The sequence below is a fragment of the Salvelinus sp. IW2-2015 genome, unplaced genomic scaffold (genome assembly GCF_002910315.2).
Source record: "Salvelinus sp. IW2-2015 unplaced genomic scaffold, ASM291031v2 Un_scaffold1273, whole genome shotgun sequence".
Classification (NCBI taxonomy): Eukaryota; Metazoa; Chordata; class Actinopteri; order Salmoniformes; family Salmonidae; genus Salvelinus; species Salvelinus sp. IW2-2015.
In genome coordinates this window covers 46,089-65,381 of record NW_019942811.1, presented here as the reverse complement: position 1 = coordinate 65,381, position 19,293 = coordinate 46,089, and the positions used below count along the sequence as shown (strand labels likewise).

Genomic DNA, 19,293 nt, shown 5'->3' with positions numbered 1-19,293 from the left:
AAGTGAAAGAAAGGTGGAGAGACGGGGAAGGAAACCAATAGAGCGAAAGAGGGAGGAAGAATAGAGAGGTAATGATAGAGAAAATTAGGTACAGAAAGAGAGGGAGATCGCCGACCTCCAACCCCACCCCCCCCCCATTTCCCTGCCACCCACTGTCTGTTTCCGTCTCTCCAGTGAATAGGAAGTGGTTTGCCCCCCCCCCCCAATCTGTAGTGAGCCAAGCTCTCAATAAAGGGAGAGCTTGTGCTGCTAAAATGTCAAACTACGTATATAAAATAAACACAGGCTGTTTGGTCCTCCAGGTGGTTTCACTCTCAGAGTGCAGACGCACAATCGGATGTATTTGGGGAGCTGTAAGAATGAGCACCGGTAAAGCAATACTTTTACTCCAACGGCTTCACATTTAAAAATCAGAGAATAATTTGAAAATCAGTCGATGCGACTGTACTAGTTCCGCATAGCAACAGTACAGTGACTGGTTAAAATGTGCCAGCTGCTCTATGTGGCGTAGTATTGAACTAGTAGCACATACTAGTTATGGATTCATCCACTTCTAACAATGTAAGGAAGCTTTTGACTTTCTGTCCAAAACCCTAAGGACACGAGCAGTCCAGTGGTTAAGAATATTGGAGTTTTAGTAGTGGTGGTAGTAGTAGTGGTGGTAGTAGTGGTGTAGTATAGCAGCCGTAGTGGTAGTAGTATATTAGTAGTATAGTAGCAGTAGTGGTACAAAACTAGTAGTAGTACTAATAATACATTTCAGTTCTATAGTGCTTTTCATTAGAGTTACCTCATAGGACTTAGGCAAAATAAAAGGACAAAACATTTAGAGTCCAAGGGAGGTAAAAAAACAGTATCAATAGAAGTAATAGTAGTAAGAAGTACTGTAGTAGTATAAACAGTGTAGAAGTAGTCGAAGTATTATATCAAATAGAAAGATTGTAGTAGTATAATGATTATGTCAATAGAAGTATGTAATATAGTAAGTAGTAGTAGTAGAGTAGAATATTATTAGTATAGTAGTAGTATAGTAGTAGTATAATATAAGCAGTAGTAATTGCAGTAGTAAAAGCGTAGTAAGTATTGGTACGAGTAATTACGTCAATATAAGTACAGTAGCATATAGGATAGTAGTAGTATAGCAGTAGTAGAAATTATAGTAGTAGTACAAGTATAGTAGTAGTATAGTTAGTAGTAAAGTAGACGTATTATAGTAAGTATAGTATAACGTTATTGTAAGTAGTATAGTAATAAGTACGAAGTATTGTACGTACTATGGTATCAGTAGTAGTAGAACGTATAGTAGTAGAAGTACTGTAGTAGTATAATAATTATTGTAGTAGTAGACATATTGTTGTTGTAGTAGTAGTAAGAAGTTATTGTAGTAGTAGTAATAGTCTCTTAAATATGGTAGTAGTAGTAGAGCAATAGTAGAAATATTGTAGTAGTAGTATAGTAGTAGAAGTATTGTAGTTGTAGTAGTCAGAAGTATAGAGTAGTACGATAGTATAAGAAGTAGCATTGGCCAGACCTGGAGTCGGTGCCCCAGTGCATTGCATAGATCTTGGCGAGGTGGCCCCTGAGAGTAACGCCGCGTCCTTCATTGTATCCGTCCCATGAGTCCGAGACGCAGCCTGTGTCTGCCAAGACACCAGGCCAAAGGAAACATCATCAGCATAATCCACCAATGTCTTTCCATAAACTTCAGGCTTGTCTGGAGTTGCAAATCCAAATATGTCAATGTTATTTCAACTAGCCTAATAGCTAACGGCCCATTTGCTTTAATAGATATGTTTGTTTGCACAGCTATTTGAGTTCTTAGCTTAGAGGTTAATTATTACAATTCAAAACTGATACAGGGTCTACATGGATAACAATAAAAAACCAACCCTGGGATCTTCAGATGGTCAAACAGACGCTAATTTTTCAAAGCGTCAACAATGTTCTTCCTTATCCTGAACAGCTGCTTACTGGTTGCGATTGGAAGGAGACCAACAGGTCATGTATATGTAGATGGTGGTATGTTTGGCTTTATCAAGCACACTAGAATGGCTTGATCCAAGCTATAAATGGCAACTTTATTTCTATGTACGTGAAGTCGAGAGTTTTGACCATCTGACGCTTTAGCAATACATTTAAACCAGTTTTGTCACAATTCTGACATTTAAATCCGAGTAACAATTCCCTGTTTAGGTCAGTTAGGATCACCATCTTTATTTTTAAGATGTGAAATGTCAGAATAATATGTGGATATAAGGATTTATTTCCAGCTTTTAATTTCTTTCATTCCACATTTCCGTCTAATGTGGGTCAGAAGTTTTACATACACTCAATTTAGTATTTTGGTAGCATTTGCCCTTTTAAAGATTGGTTTTAATCTGTGGTCAACGTTACGGTAGCCTTTCCCACGAATAAGGGAAGGAAATTTTGGCCCCATTCCTCTGACAGAGCTGGGTGTAACTGCGAGTCAGGTTTGTAGGCCTCTTTGCCGCACATTCGTCGCTTCGTCTTTGGCGCTGGCATCGTGGCTGCTGCCCACTTCAGTGCCAACATTTTCTAATGGGATTTGAGGTCAGGGCTTTGTGATGGCCACTCCAATACTGACTTATGTTGTCCTTAGATGCCATTTTGCCACAACTTTGGAGTATGCTGGAGTAACCTAGACGCCATTTAAAAAAGAGTATGGTTTCAATATATTGAAGAGTTTGACCTGTCAGCACAGCACACTGGCATATATTCACAGGAACAAAAAAGCCATGGAACTAGTTAGAGCATACCTAATGCATGCATAACTAATGTAGACAGAAAAGCTGCTGCTTCCAAAGCAGTTTAAGTGTGGTGTGAACTCCAGAGCCCCCTCCCTCCCTCCCTCCCTCTCTCCCTCCCTCCCTCCCTCTCTCTGGTGGGACACCCCACATGCCAGGATCGCAGTGTGAACCGTCCAGGATAGCGACCACTTTGGATGAGCCATTTCATGTAATATTCATTGCCTCAGTCATCTGAAAGGCTCTACAGTCGAGAGGGGGGCAGGGAGAGACAGAGGGAGATAGAACGAGAGAAGGATAGAGGAGGGGGATGGAGAGCAGGAGAAAAGTGGCGAGAAGGGGGGGAGGAAACAATAGAGAGAAAGAGGGAGGAAGAATAGAGAGGGGAGGTGATAGAGAATGAAGGAAAGAAAGAGAGAGGGAGAAAGATAAACAGAGAGCCTGCCCCACCCCCCCATCCCCCTGCCCCCAACTGCTTGTGTTTCCGTCTCTCCAGTGATAGGAAGTGGGTTGGCACCCATCTGTAGCGAGCCAAGCACACAATAAAGGGAGAGCTGTGCTGCTAAAATGTCAACTACTGTATATAAAATAAACACAGGCTGTTTGTCCTCCAGGTGGTTCACTCAGAGTGCAGACGCACAATCGGATGTATTTGGGAGCTGTAAGAATGAGCACCGGTAAAGCATACTTTTACTCCAACGGCTCACATTTAAAATCAGAGAATCAATTTGAAATCAGTCGATGCGACTGTACTAGTCCGCATAGCAACAGTACAGTGACTGGTTAAAATGTGCCACTGCTCTATGTGGCGTAGTATTGAACTAGTAGCACATAACTAGTTATGGATTCAATYCACTTCTAACAATGTAAGGAACTTTTGACTTTCTGTCCAAAACCCATAGGACACGAGCAGCCAGTGGTTAAGAATATGGAGTTTTAGTAGTGGTGGTAGTAGTAGTGGTGGTAGTAGTGGTGTAGTATAGCAGCCGTAGTGGTAGTAGTATATTAGTAGTATAGTAGCAGTAGTGGTACAAACTAGTAGTAGTACTAATAATACATTTCAGTTCTATAGTGCTTTTCATTAGAGTTACCTCATAGGACTTAGGCAAAAATAAAAGGACAAAAACATTTAGAGTCAAGGGAGGTAAAAAAACAGTATCAATAGAAGTATAGTAGTAGAAGTACTGTAGTAGTATAAACAGTGTAGAAGTAGTCGAAGTATTATATCAATAGAAGAATTGTAGTAGTATAATGATTATGTCAATAGAAGTATAGTAATAGTAGTAGTAGTAGTAGTAGTAGAGTAGAATATTATTAGTATAGTAGTAGTATAGTAGTAGTATAATATAAGCAGTAGTATTGCAGTAGTAAAAGCGTAGTAGTATTGTAGAAGTATTACGTCAATATAAGTACAGTAGCAGTATAGAAGTAGTAGTATAGCAGTAGTAKAATTATAGTAGTAGTACAAGTATAGTAGTAGTATAGTAGTAGTAAAGTAGACGTATTATAGTAGTATAGTATACGTATTGTAGTAGTATAGTATAAGTAGAAGTATTGTAGTACTATGGTATCAGTAGTAGTAGACGTATAGTAGTAGAAGTACTGTAGTAGTATAATAATTATTGTAGTAGTAGACATATTGTTGTTGTAGTAGTAGTAGAAGTATTGTAGTAGTAGTAATAGTACTATAAATATGGTAGTAGTAGTAGAGCAATAGTAGAAATATTGTAGTAGTAGTATAGTAGTAGAAGTATTGTAGTTGTAGTAGTAGAAGTATAGTAGTACGATAGTATCAGAAGTAGCATTGCCAGACCTGGAGTCGGTGCCCCAGTGCATTGCATAGATCTTGGCGAGGTGGCCCCTGAGAGTACGCCGCGTCCTCATCTGTATCCGGCCCACTGAGTCCAGACCAGCTGTGATCTGCCAAGACACCAGGCCCAAAGGAAACATCATCAGCATAATCCACCACAGTCTTTCATAAACTTCAGGCTAGTCTGGAGTTCAATCCAAATATGTCAATGTTATTTCATAGCCTAATAGCTACGCCATTTGCTTTATAGATATGTTTGTTTCACAGCTATTTGAGTCTTAGCTTAGAGGTTAATATTCAATCAAAACTGATACAGGGTCTACATGGTAACAATAAAAACACCCTGGGATTTCAGATGGTCAAAAGACGCTCATTTTCAAGCGTAACAATGTTCTTCCTTATCCTGAAAGCCTGCTTACTGGTTGCGATTGGAAGGAGACCAACAGGTCATGTATATGTAGATGGTGGTAAATGTTTGGCTTTATCAAGCACACTAGATGGCTTGATCCAAGCTATAACATGCACTTATTTCTATGTACAGTTGAAGTCGGAAGTTTACATACACCTTAACTGAATTTAAATGTATTTGGCTTTCACAATTCCTGACATTTAATCCGAGTAACAATTCCCTGTCTTAGGTCAGTTAGGATCACCACTTTATTTTAAGAGTGAAATGTCAGAATAATAGTAGAGAGAATGATTTTTCAGCTTTTATTTCTCTTTACATATACTCAATTAGTATTTGGTAGCAATGCCTTTCAATTGTTTAACTTGGGTCAAACGTTTTGGGTAGCCTTCCACCAGCTTCCCACAGTAAGTTGGGTGAATTTTGGCCCATTCCTCCTGACAGAGCTGGTGTAACTGAGTCAGGTTTGTAGGCCTCTTTGCCCGCACACGCTTTTTCAGTTCTGCCAACAAATTTTCTATGGGATTGAGGTCAGGGCTTTGTGATGGCCACTCCAATACCATGACTTTGTTGTCCTTAAGCCATTTTGCCACAACTTTGGAAGTATGCTTGTGGTTATTGTCCATTTGGAAGACCCATTTGCAACCAAGCTTTAACTTCCTGACTGATGTCTTGAGATGTTGCTTCAGTATATCCACATAACTTTCCTGCCTCATGATGCCATCTATTTTGTGAAGTGCACCAGTCCCTCCTGCAGCAAAGCACCCCCACAACATGACGCTGCCAGCCCCGTGCTTCACGGTTGGGATGGTGTTCTTCGGCTTGCAAGCCTCCCCCTTTTTCCTCAAAACATAACGATGGTCATTATGTCCAAACAGTTCTAGTTTTGTTTCATCAGACCAGAGGACATTTCTCCAAAAAGTACRATCTTTGTCCCCATGTGCAGTTTGGAAATTGCTCCCAAGGATGAACCAGACTTATGGAGGTCTACAATTTTTTTTCTGAGGTCTTGGCTGATTTATTTTGATTTCCCCATGATGTCAGGCAAAGAGGCACTGAGTTTGAAGGTATGCCTTGAAATACATCCACAGGTACACCTCCAATTGACTCAAATGATGTCAATTAGCCTAACAGAAGCTTCTAAAGCCATGACATCATTTTCTGAAATTTTCCAAGCTGTTTAAAGGCACAGTCAACTTAGTGTATGTGAACTTCTGAACCACTGGAGTTGTGATACAGTGAATTATAAGTCAAATAATCTGTCTGTAAACAATGGTTTGAAAAATTACTTGTGTCATGCACAAAGTAGATGCCCTAACCAACTTGCCAAAACTATAGTTTGTTAACAAGAAATTTGTGGAGTGGTTGAAAAACTAGTATTAATGACTCCAACCTAAGTGTATGTAAACTTCTGACTTAAACTGTAAGTAAATATGTAATCTCAATTTGTTGAATCCTTTACCTGTGAAAGAGTGGAGTCACTACAGGCTTTCCTAGCATCCTGTAAAACAACAACATGGCAAAGTTCAGAGTTTTGAGAGACTGAAAGGTGCGAACATATAAGGTGCTAAGGAAACAGAGTATATCAGACAGCAGTTCCAGTATGAATATAATATGATTTTAATGGCTGATAGATAAATGCCAAGGAATGGCATTGAATGCTTATCTAAAACAATATTCAGCAAAGATCTTTACGGTTTAGATTTCTCGAGTCAAGGATTCAATACAGACAGAGACACACACACACCATACCCGGATTTGATTGCGTAGTTGCTCTGCTTCCTGCCGTAACTGTTCCAGCTCACTCATTGTCCCTCTGTGATGTGTTCAGGAATACTGGGTTTGTAAAAAAAACACACACAGACGAGTTGATACCTGCAAAACACAGACAGACAAACTTTCAGAGGAGCACTTCCCTAGGCTGGAATAAACACAGACATCCTGTGGATGGGCCTGCTTTGGCCTAAGTGGAGGGGCAATAGCCTGTACCCAGACACAGGCAGCCCGTACCCAGACACAGGCAGCCTGTACCCAGACACCACTAGGGGAGGCCCGGGTCTTCAATACCCTCCAGTCTGGTTCAAAAGGTCATAGACGCACAAGACTCTGACCTTTTCCACTCAATCAGGCCTGGTGTTTTGCACTGTGCTGTTTTAGAGCCATGCCCGGCCCTGCCATTGATTGTTTGAATATGATTTAATGTGCAAATGAAGGTTGTAACTGTACTATAACACTAGGCTGTGTGTGTGTCACCACTTCCTTTACCCAGGGGAGCCTGAATGTGGGTCACGGAGCACTCTTSAGAAATGTTTGGAGCGCCAGGCCCCTTTCATTTTGCAGCATTCTATCCAGAATCAAATGTACTTATAAAGCCCTTTTTACWTCAGACGATGTCACAAAGTGTTATACAGAAACCCAAGCAATGCAGATGTGGTGCGACGCAACCCTGGATTAGTGTTTAAGTTTCATTTCGATAATTTAGCAATTAGTCTGCTAGGGAATTGATTTGTTCCACATTGGAAAATAAATAACGTTCGTGAGAGAATGTGCAAAGCTGTCAAGGCAAAGGGTGGCTACTTTGAAAAATCTCAAATATAAAATAGATTTTGATTTGTTTAACACTTTTTTGGTTACTACATGATTTCATGTGTTATTTCATAGTTTTGATGTCTTCACTATTATGCTACAATGTAGAAAATAGTAAAAAGAAAAGAAACCCTGGAATGAGTAGGCGTGTCCAAACTTTTGACTGGTGTGTGTGTGTGTGTGTGTGTGTGTGTGTGTGTATGACGCCTGGGGAAGGAACCAAAAGGAGTGACATATATAGGGAAGATAATCAGGGAAGTGATTGGAGTCCAGGTGAGTCTGACGACACGCAGGTGCGTGTAACGATGGTCACAGGTGTGCACCATAATGAGCAGCCTGGTGACCTAGAGGCTGGAGAGCGAGCACACTTGACAATAATCATTATTTTTCCATGATTCCAACAGTTCACCCAAGTGTTTATCTAAATTGGAAGTCAAATCGCAATTGCAACATTTGGTTAAAAATAAGGCCTAGATTTTTTGCCCATATCTTGCAGCCCTACATGGCAATGATCTCAAATGAATGCAGGAAATAAAGAAAGATGAAAATTGATACAATTATTTTTGGTTGAAGCTTAATTGAACAGTAGAAAACAATCAGAATGGAGAAATACCAGTTGAAATCATTTACAATGTACAGTCATGGCCAAAAATATTGGCACCCGTGCACTTTTTTCAAGTAACTCACAATTTTCCCTAAAAATAAGTTGAAACTGAACAAAGTATTTAGTCTCCACAACTCTTTATTTCACTGTTAATATTACAGAACCTTTGTTTTTGATTCAGAACTTAATATATCCATTTAAATCTGAAAATAAACAGAAATGGCATTGACAAAATTATTGACACCCTAGACTTAATATTTGGTAGCACAGCCTTTGGTAAAAAAAATAGCTGCAATCAAGTGCTTCCTAGCACCATCAATGAGCTTCCTGCACCTCTGTACTGTCAGTTTAGCCCACTCTTGTTCAAACTGCTCCAGTTCTCCCAGATTAGAAGGGTGCCTTCTCCTAACTGTTGTTTTCAGATCTCTCCACAAGTTTTCAATGGGATTTAGATCTGGACTCATTGCTGGCCACTTCAGAACAGTCCAGCGTTTTGTCTTGAACCATTCCTGGGTGCTTTTTGAAGTGTGTTTGTGGTCATTGTCCTGCTGGAAGACCCATGACCTTCGATGGAGACCCAGCTTTCCTACACGGGGTCCGACATTGAACTCCAAAATACCTTGGTATTCACCTGATTTCATTATGCCATGCACACGTTCAAGGCACCCAGTGCCAGAAGCAGCAAAGCAACACCAAAACATCACTGAACCACCTCCATGTTTGACTGTAGGGAAGGTGTTCTTTTCTTTGAAAGCTTCATTTTGTTTTCTGTAACCATAGAAATGGTGTGTTTTACCAAAAAGCTCTAATTTGGTCTCATTCTGTCCACAGGACATTCTCCCAGAAGGATTTTGGCATGTTCAGGTGTGTTTTGACAAATTGCAGTCAGGCTTTCTTATGTCTTTCTCTCAGCAGTGGGGTCCTCCTGGGTCTCCTACCATATAACCCCCTTTCATTGAGTTGGCGACGGATGGTGCGAGTAGAAACTGTCGTAATTTGTGTCTGAAGGTCAGCTTGAATCTGTGTGGCAGTTCACCGAGGTGCTTTCTTTACCATTCAAACAATCCTCCACTGCAATCTTCCATCAAGTTCTCTTTGGACCACATCCAGTGAGGCTGGCTATAGTGGCATGGGCCTTAAACTTCTTGATAACATTACGTACGGTGGAAACAGGAACACCAAGGTCTCTGGAGATGGACTTGTAGCCTTGAGATTGTCCATGTTTGGCTACAATCTTGTGTCTGGCCTCTGGTTCTCTTTATTTTGTCCATGCTCATTGCGGTACACAGTGACACAAAACAGGAAAATGAGTCCTTTTCTCTACTCAAACTGGTTGAATATGTGATTTTTAAACTGCAGGCACCTTTCAACTCCCCATAGGCGAGTTCAATTCCAAAGTAAATGAGAATCACCTGCTTGAAATCGAATTATTTCTAACTACTTCTAGAAGGTGCCAATAATATTGTCCGGGCCATTTTAGGATTTATTTTAGTAAATTATTTTGATTTTTTTGGTTTTGTTCAACTGCACACCGAAGACATACATATGTGGATACCAAAATATGTTTTAATTTCAACAGTTTTCTAGATAAAATGGTGCATTATTTGAAAAAAGTACAAGGGTGCCAATATTTTTGTCCACGACTGTATGTGTTGCACCCTAGGGTCACGCACTACTCATGAAGCACATTTTTTACTTTCCTTATTCAAAAACATAAAAATACCATCAAATACCGTAAACATTTAGAAAATGAGGCCTCACAAGTGGCGCAGGGCTCTAAGGCACTGCATCGCAGTGCTAGAGGTGTCACTACAGATTCGGGTTCGATCCCGGGTGCAGCTGGCATTCGGTTTCAAATCTTCACCGCTTGAACGTGCCTATTCCACCTTCTTTAAGCCTCTTTCTGACAAGAACTTCCACAGGCTTTCATACCGAAGGTTAGGTGAAAGCCTGCTAGGGGCTATATCACATGCTACCACGCTGAATCTTCTCTGACAGCCACTCCATTAAACATTAAACAACATCCAACTAGCATTAATGGATTTACAAGTTACACTTGCATCTGAAATTAGTGTGCCCACTTTCAGTTCAAATTTTGAACTGTAGTGTAGTATTATAGACCCATTTCCAGGTCGCGTCATGAAGTTGTGAGCGCAGTTCGTCATTAGAAACCTCTTTGTTTACCTAGCAGTGGATACAATYGCATGCAACTTCAAATGCAGCTTGTGCAAGTTAAACTCTACAGGATTGGTGGGTCCCCCTCGGGATGATTGAGCTAAAGTAGGCTAATGCGATTAGCATGAAGTTGTAAGTAACAAGAACATTTCCCAGGACATAGACATATCTGATATGGACAGAAAGCTTACATTCCTGTTAATCTAACTGCACTTTCCAATTTACAGTAGCTATTACAGTGAAAGAATACCATGCTATTGTTTGAGGAGAGTGAACAGTTATGAACTTGAAAAGTTTGGTGTCATTACACCAATTTGGCACATTTGGGCAGTCTTGATACCAAATTTTGAACAGAAATACAATGGTTCATTGGATCAGTCTGCACATACACTGCTGCCATTTAGTGGCAAAATCTAAATTCCACCTGGGCTAGAATAATACATTATGGCCTTTCTCTTGCATTTAAAAGATGGTACAAAAAATTACAAAAGAACGGTTGKTTTTTTCTTTGTATTTTCTTCTACCAGATCTATTGTGTTATATTCTCCTACATTCATTTCACATTTCCACAAACTTCAAAGTGTTTCCTTTCAAATGGTATCAAAAATATGCATATTTTGCTTCAGGTCCTGAGCTACAGGCAGTTAAAATTTGGGTATGTCATTTTAGGGGGAAATTGAAAAAAAAGTTTTGATCCTCATTAAGAAACACGTGATCAGATGGTTATCGTCTACAACATCACAGACAGAGGATTGATTACCTAGCAAGCCAATGAGGCAAGAAAATATCACAAATAGAGCTAGATAAAGCCAGACGAATAATAGACTTGCTGAACATAGCTATAGCCATCAGTCTTGCACGTTTTCATGATCATCATCACTGTTCAGTTTGTCAAGGTCCCGACGTCAGCGTTAGCTATCCTGCTAGAGAACCTTTGATGTCGGGACGTGCACGCATCACTCGAAAAGGGCTCTATTGGGAGTATTGTCTGTGTGTCTCACCCAAACCCTCTTACGGTCGGTCACAAGGCCACTAACTTCACCTCTCCTGAGTAGGTCACAATGTTAGACTTGACTGTAACCTAATCCTAAGGATTATCATGGTTTAGTATTATCTAGGGCTGTGATGGTCATGGAATTTTGGATGAGTTATTGGCCAGCCAAATGACCGCAGTCCCCGTAATAACCATTCAAATAGCACCCCCCCCAAAATTAWAATAATAATAAATACACTACTGCTCAAAAGTTTGGGGTTACTTAGAAATGTTGTTTTTGAAAGAAAAGCAAATTTTTGGTCCATTAAAATTACATCAAATTGATCAGAAATACAGTGTTGACATTGTTAATGTTGTAAATGACTATTGTAGCTGGAAACAGCTGATTTTTTATGGAATATCTACATAGCGTACAGAGGCTCATTATCAGCAACCATCACTCCTGTGTTCCAATGGCACGTTGTGTTAGGTAATTCAAGTTTATCATTTTAAAAGGCTAATTGACAACTAGAAAACACTTTTGCAATTATGTTAGCACAACTGAAAACTGTTGTCCTGATTAAAGAAGCAATAAAACTGGCCTTCTTTAGACTAGTTGAGTATCTGGAGTATCAGCATTTGTGGGTTCGATTACAGGCTCAAAATGGCCAGAAACAAAGAACTTTCTTCTGAAACTCGTCAGTATGTTCTTGTTCTGAGAAATGAAGGCTATTCCATGCGAGAAATTACCAAGAAACTGAAGATCTCGTACAACGCTGTACTATTCCCTTCACAGAACAGCGCAAACTGGCTCTAACCAGAATATAAAGAGTGGGAGGCCCCGGTGCACAACTGAGCAAGAGGACAAGTACATTAGTGTCTAGTTTGAGAAACAGACGCCTCACAAGTACTCAACTGGCAGCTTCATTAAATAGAACCTGCAAAACACCAGTCTCAACGCCAACACTGAAGAGGCGACTCCGGGATGCTGGCCTTTAAGGCAGAGTTGCAAAGAAAAAGCCATATCTCAGACTGGCCAATAAAAAGAAAAGATTAAGATGGGCAAAAGAACACAGACACTGGACAGAGGAACTCTGCCTACAAGGCCAGCACTCAATTCCAGGGTATTTCTTTATTTTGACTATTTTCTACATTGTAGAATAATAGTGAAGACATCAAATTTATGAAAAAACACATATGGAATCATGTAGTAACCAAAAAAAAGTGTTTAACAAATCAAAATATTTTATATTTGAGATTCTTCAAAGTAGCCACCCTTTTGCCTTGACAGCTTTGCACATTATATATGGAAATTATTTATTTAAGATGCACATTTTCCACTCTCCTTCTCTCCTGACTGCATGTGCTACATAGAGATAGTCAATGATGGCATAATGGGTGGACTGGCGGCCATTGCGAGTGTACCCATAGGAGCAAAGCAGGAAGTAAAAGCAGGAAGAGTACCCATCAATATGTGTCGGGATTTTTTTTTGTTGTTGATGAAACTCAACTGACATTACAGAGCCACATCAGTTAAAAGGTAGACTCAGCGATATGACGTAAATGCAGAAAGCAACCAGCATAGTGGGTCACACAAAAATGAAGACCTTTGTAGTGCAAGGCTCGGCTAAACTTCTCAGCTGTTTTGGTCCTGAACCTACCATGCTCTAACAGCGCAAAGCAAACCCAATATACATGGCAGATACTGCGTGTGACTGTGTGGGAGCAAAGTCTTGCATCTCGCTCATCTCAGTATCTGCGGCGCTGCTCGTGGCAAGGTCATTTTGCTGAGTCGACCTCTAACATTACTTGAAATGACCACTTCTACATTAGCATGGCATGTAGATTGTTTGCTACGACACCTTGCTTGTTTCAGCAAAGGAGCAACAAAGTTGAATCACGGTAAGAGTCCACTACCACAGAAACAACCACACCAATGCCAGGCTGCCCCGTCTTCAGTCAGCTGTTCGTTCCACCCCCCCCAAAAAAAATCTAATGATATATACATTTAAAAAAAAACATTTTATTATTACGTTATGACCAATATTTTATTTTCATGACGGTCTTACGGTCTTCATTCATAACCGTCAGTTACAAAGTTATACGGTAATTGTGCCAGCCCTAAATGTATCCAGCTTTAAATTGAAGATTGATTTTCAAAGTAACATTGTCTCTGGTGAATAGGTATTGCTGGCTCAATAGGACTTATTAATGTGTAACGAATGGGTTTGATCTGATATGTGTGTAATTTCGTGTTAAACCACTGTAACAGGTCGGTCAAAAGCCATGTTTGTAAGAATGTTATTGTGAATGTTTGGAGTGGTAGATATTGGTCACGTCCCACTATGACAGAGTGTGATGTGAGTATGAAATATCAGTCTTGGGGGAATTAAACAACATTGTGTGTGTGTGTGTGTGTGTGTGTGTGTGTGTGTGTGTGGGTGTGTGTGTGTGTGTGTGTGGGTGTGGTGGTTTTGGATGACTGGTGTGTACATGCCTATGCGCAGTTAAAAAAAAAAAAAAATTACTAGGCAACAAATTCTTATTTACAATGACGGCCTACCCCGGCCAAACCCAGATGACGCTGGGCCAATTGTTCGCCGCCCTATGGGACTCCCAATCACGGCCGGATGTGATACAGCCTGGATTCGAACCAGGGACTGTAGTGACACATCTAGCACTGAGATGCAGTGCTAGACCCTGCGCTACTCGGAGCTATCTCCAATAGGGTGATGCATATTGCCAAGAGGTGGACATGACCTAAACCTGTGTGAAGACGAAAGGAGACTTGGAAGCCCTACCAGGTGACAAACTTGTTCACTTCCAGAATGACTATTCCAAACATCTGGAGAATTATATCACGCAAATAACTGCCCAGATAGGCTAATTATTTCACGGACAAGCTGAGTATTTACACGGCTCAAGTGCAGACATAAGGAAATGCATGCAGTATATGATAGATGCATATCAATCATGATCTTCATATCTTCTCTAATAAATAATTTGCCACTTATCACAAAGCCACTGTAACAAGATAAACTTACTAAAACATACCCAGCATGTTTTGTTCTATTGCCAACCCGTTCACAAACAGCTACAGTATTTATTTTTTATATTTCACCTTTATTTAACCAGGTAGGCAAGTTGAGAACAAGTTCTCATTTACAATTGCGACCTGGCCAAGAAAGCAAAGCAGTTCGACACATACACAACACAGAGTACATATGGAGTAAAACAAACATACAGTCAATAATACAGTAGAAAATAAGTCTATATACAATGTGAGCAAATGAGGTGAGATAAGGGAGGTAAAGCAAAGAAAAAGGCCATGGTGGCGCAGTAAATACAATATAGAAGTAAAACACTGGAATGGTAGATTTGCAGTGGAAGAATGTGCAAAGTAGAGATAGAAATAATGGGGTGCAAGGAGCAAATAAATAAATACAGTAGGGGAGAGGTAGTTGTTTGGGCTAAATTATAGATGGGCTATGTACAGGTGCAGTAATCTGTGAGCTGCTCTGACAGCTGGTGCTTAAAGCTAGTGAGGGAGATAGCGTTTCCAGTTTCAGAGATTTTTGTAGTTCGTTCCAGTCATTGGCAGCAAGAGAACTGGAAGGAGAGGCGGCCCAAAGGAGGAATTGGCTTTGGGGTGACCAGAGAGATATACCTGCTGGAGCGCGTGTTACAGGTGGGTGCTGCTATGGTGACCAGCGAGCTGAGATAAGGGGGGACTTTACCTAGCAGGGTCTTGTAGATGACCTGGAGCCAGTGGGTTTGGCAACGAGTATGAAGCGAGGGCCAGCCAACGAGAGCGTACAGGTCGCAGTGGTGGGTAGTATATGGGGCTTTGGTGACAAAACGGATGGCACTGTGATAGACTGCATCCAATGTATTGAGTAGGTATTGGAGGCTATTTTGTAAATGACATCGCCGAAGTCGAGGATCGGTAGGATGGTCAGTTTAACGAGGTATGTTTGGCAGCATGAGTGAAGGATGCTTTGTTGCGAAATAGGAGCCAATTCTAGATTTAACTTTGGATTGGAGATGTTTGATGTGAGTCTGGAAAGAGAGTTTACAGTCTAACCAGACACCTAGGTATTTGTAGTTGTCCACATATTCTAAGTCAGAACCGTCCAGATAGTGATGTGGGACGGGCGGGCAGGTGCAGGCGGCAAATCGGTTGAAGAGCATGCATTTAGTTTTACTTGTATTTAAGAGCAGTTGGAGGCCACAGAAGGAGAGTTGTATGGCATTGAAGCTCGTCTGGAGGGTTGTTAACACAGTGTCCAAAGAAGGGCCAGAAGTATACAGAATGGTGTCGTCTGCGTAGAGGTGGATCAGAGACTCACCAGCAGCAAGAGCGACATCATTGATGTATACAGAGAAGAGAGTTGGCCCAAGAATTGAACCCTGTGGCACCCCCATAGAGACTGCCAGAGGCCCGGACAACAGGCCCTCCAATTTTACACACTGAACTCTATCAGAGAAGTAGTTGGTGAACCAGGCGAGGCAATCATTTGAGAAACCAAGGCTATTGAGTCTGCCGATGAGGATGTGGTGATTGCCTTGGCCAGGTCAATGAATACGGCTGCACAGTATTGTTTCTTATCGATGGCGGTTAAAGATATCGTTTAGGACCTTGAGCGTGGCTGAGGTGCACCCATGACCAGCTCTGAAACCAGATTGCATAACGGAGAAGGTGCAGTGGGATTCGAAATGGTCGGTAATCTGTTTGTTGACTTGGCTTTTGAAGACCTTAGAAAGGCAGGGTAGGATAGATATAGGTCTGTAGCAGTTTGGGTCAAGAGTGTCTCCCCCTCTTCCACAGCTGCTTTCCAATCTTTGGGAATCTCAGACGACACGAAAGAGAGGTTGAACAGGCTAGTAATAGGGGTTGCAACAATTTCTGCAGATAATTTTAGAAAGGGTCCAGATTGTCTAGCCCGGCTGATTTGTAGGGGTCCAGATTTTGCAGCTCTTTCAGAACATCAGCTGACTGGATTTGGGAGAAGGAGAAATGGGGAAGGCTTGGGCGAGTTGCTGTGGGGATGCAGTGCTGTTGACCGGGGTAGGGGTAGCCAGGTGGAAAGCATTGCCAGCCGTAGAAAATTGCTAATTGAAATTCTCAATTATAGTGGATTTATCGGTGGTGACAGAGTTACCTATCTTCAGTGCAGTGGGCAGCTGGGAGGAGGTGTTCTTATTCTCCATGTACTTTACAGTGTCCCATAACTTTTTTGAGTTTGTGTTGCAGGAAGCAAATTTCTGCTTGAAAAAGCTAGCCTTGGCTTTTCTAACTGCTTGTGTATATTGGTTTCTAACTTCCCTGAAAAGTTGCATATCACGGGGGCTGTTCGATGCTAATGCAGAACRCCATAGGATGTTTTTGTGTTGGTTAAGGACAGTCAGATTTGGAGAGAACCACGGGCAATATCTGTTCCTGGTTCTAAATTTCTTGAATGGGGCATGCTTATTTAAGATGGTGAGGAAGGCATTTTTTTTTTTAAACAACAGGCATCCTCTACTGACGGGATGAGGTAAATATCCTTCCAGGATACCCGGGCCAGGTCGATTATAAAGGCCTGCTCGCTGAAGTGTTTCGGGGAGCATTTGACAGTGATGAGTGGAGGTCGTTTGACCGCTGACCCATTACGGATGCAGGCAATGAGGCAGTGATCGCTGAGATCTTGGTTGAAAACAGCAGAGGTGTATTTAGAGGGCAAGTTGGTTAGGATGATATCTATGAGGATGCCTGTGTTTACAGGCTTTGGGGTGGTACCTGGTAGGTTCATTGATAATTTGTGTGAGATTGAGGGCATCCTCATAGGATGCCCTCAATGGGCATCCTATGATGGCTGGGGTGTTAAACATGTCCCAGTTTAGGTCACCTAGCAGCACGAGCTCTGAAGATAGATGGAGGGCAATCAGTTCACATATGGTGTCCAGAGCACAGCGGCAACGGCGGCAACGGTGAGAGACTTGTTTTTAGAGAGGTGGATTTTTAAAAGTAGAAGTTCAAATTGTTTGGGTACAGACCTGGATCGTAGGACAGAACTCTGCAGGCTATCTCTGCAGTAGATTGCAACACCGCCCCCTTTGGCCGTTCTATCTTGTCTGAAAATGTTGTAGTTAGGGATGGAGATTTCAGAGTTTTTGGTGGTCTTCCTAAGCCAGGATTCAGACACAGCTAGGACATCCGGGTTGGCAGAGTGTGCTAAAGCAGTGAATAAAACAAACTTAGGGAGGAGGCTTCTAATGTTAACATGCATGAAACCAAGGCTATTACRGTTACAGAAGTCATCAAAAGAGAGCGCCTGGGGAATAGGAGTGGAGCTAGGYACTGCAGGGCCTGGATTCACCTCTACATCACCAGAGGAACAGAGGAGGAGTAGGATATGAGTACGGCTAAAAGCTATGAGAATTGGTCATCTAGGACGTCCCGAACAGAGAGTAAAAGGAGCAGGTTTCTGGGGGCGATAAAATAGCTTCAAGGTATAATGTACAGACAAAGGTATGGTAGGATGTGAATACAGTGGAGGTAAACMTAGGCATTGAGTGATGATATATTGTCGTTGTATTACTGTTCTATTACAGGTCAAAGTTTACATACAATGATAACAGCATGCTGTTTACAACACTGCATTACCTCAACTGGTCTGGTTTGAGGCCTTATTAAACATGTCATGTCAGGATGTTGTTTTAAACTGTATCATACTGCAGATGTACTGTATAAACAATAACTACAGCAAAAAACAAACAGTGCACTAGTTACAAGACTAGACCACAGGCGTATTGTAAAAAACTATAGGAAAATGGCTATCATTTTAATGAGGACTGTGGATACAATCAGAGATATAGGATATATGAAAGTTCCAACTATGTTACAATAKTGTTACGTTGTAACAGCACCAATCCAACACTGAACTGGGAGGTTCTTCTCTGTTCTGACAGATTCTTGAACACGTGTTGCTTTGACAAAATGAAATAGAGATATTTTATATCGCCAAACCCATATCAATGATCGTAGAAGGTATTTTMAAGACAAAATATGCAGCAAATTAAGCAATATATGCGCCCCGTTACATTAGCAGGGTTGCTACAAGTTGCCGCTCAAATGAACAGAAAGTCATCTATAATTGATTGTAATTTTTTTTAAAKAAATACCACCGGTATCTTGCTCTTACATATCTGAATGAGGCTTCGTTATTATATTCGTGAATATAGTCTATTCGTCTATAGCCTACCGTAGGTCGTTTATTTCCGTCAGACGTGCAAGGCCGCGTTTCGATAACACCGTATTATCACCAATAAAAGCTTCGGTGAGAAAAACAGTAAGCCTTGAAAGAGATATAAGTAGCTATTATGATGAACACTATTCAATACATGGGGTTTTTAATGTATCAATTCATCTCTTAATGTTTTGCAACCTCAATGCAAAACAAAGGCCGACATCAAACCCTATGGTATAGGGTGTACCCAAAGCAGGAAATAAAAGCAAGAAAATGCCAAGAGGTTCAGCTCGCTAAGCACACGTTATTACCTGAAACTTGATTTTTTTGGGGGGGGGACTGTCCACGTCGTTCCAATCAGTGTCACAAAAGTCCGTTTTCAAATGCCAAACATGGTCTCGGTTGTGAAAGAAATGTCAAGATAGCGGTATTAATTTTAAGACAATTTAACTGATTTAAAGGGCCAGGGACTCGCGCAACTCGGTCAGGATTTGACAGAATGTTCACCAACCAATCTAATCACCACACCCATGAGGAAACTGGGAACATGGCAACAGTGCGCCGAGGGGTGCACTCACAGAGATGTCGTGTATTTTAATTTGACTTATTCCTAAAACATGTTCAAACCTATTCATAAGACAATTTTTACATGTATTTCAGTGAGTTTGCTCTACTTACTTAAGTGTCCGTTTTTCTTGTACAAGAATGAGCAAATCAATCGTGTCGCAATAGCTTTGTTTTACCC

The 19,293-nt window shown here is 41.1% G+C and overlaps 1 protein-coding gene across 2 annotated transcripts in view; it reads right to left on the bottom strand.

Moving 5' to 3' along the window:
* LOC112070273 (guanine nucleotide-binding protein subunit beta-4) overlaps window positions 1–19,049 on the bottom strand; it is a 32,067-nt gene extending 13,018 nt beyond the window's left edge. Inside the window, exons 1-5 of one of the 2 annotated variants that reach the window (XM_070438899.1) lie at window positions 18,860–19,049; window positions 17,356–17,533; window positions 6,734–6,856; window positions 6,444–6,482; window positions 4,579–4,685 (exon numbers count right to left, since the gene is read on the bottom strand). In XM_070438899.1, coding sequence (XP_070295000.1) covers window positions 4,579–4,685; window positions 6,444–6,482; window positions 6,734–6,790 — 203 coding nt within the window. In that variant the 5' untranslated portion in view covers window positions 6,791–6,856; window positions 17,356–17,533; window positions 18,860–19,049. Of the gene's footprint in view, window positions 1–1,531; window positions 1,583–4,578; window positions 4,686–6,443; window positions 6,483–6,733; window positions 6,857–17,355; window positions 17,534–18,859 lie in introns of those variants that run through there. The other variant, XM_024137697.2, reaches the window with a different exon arrangement.
* Between the last annotated feature and the right edge of the window lie 244 nt (window positions 19,050–19,293).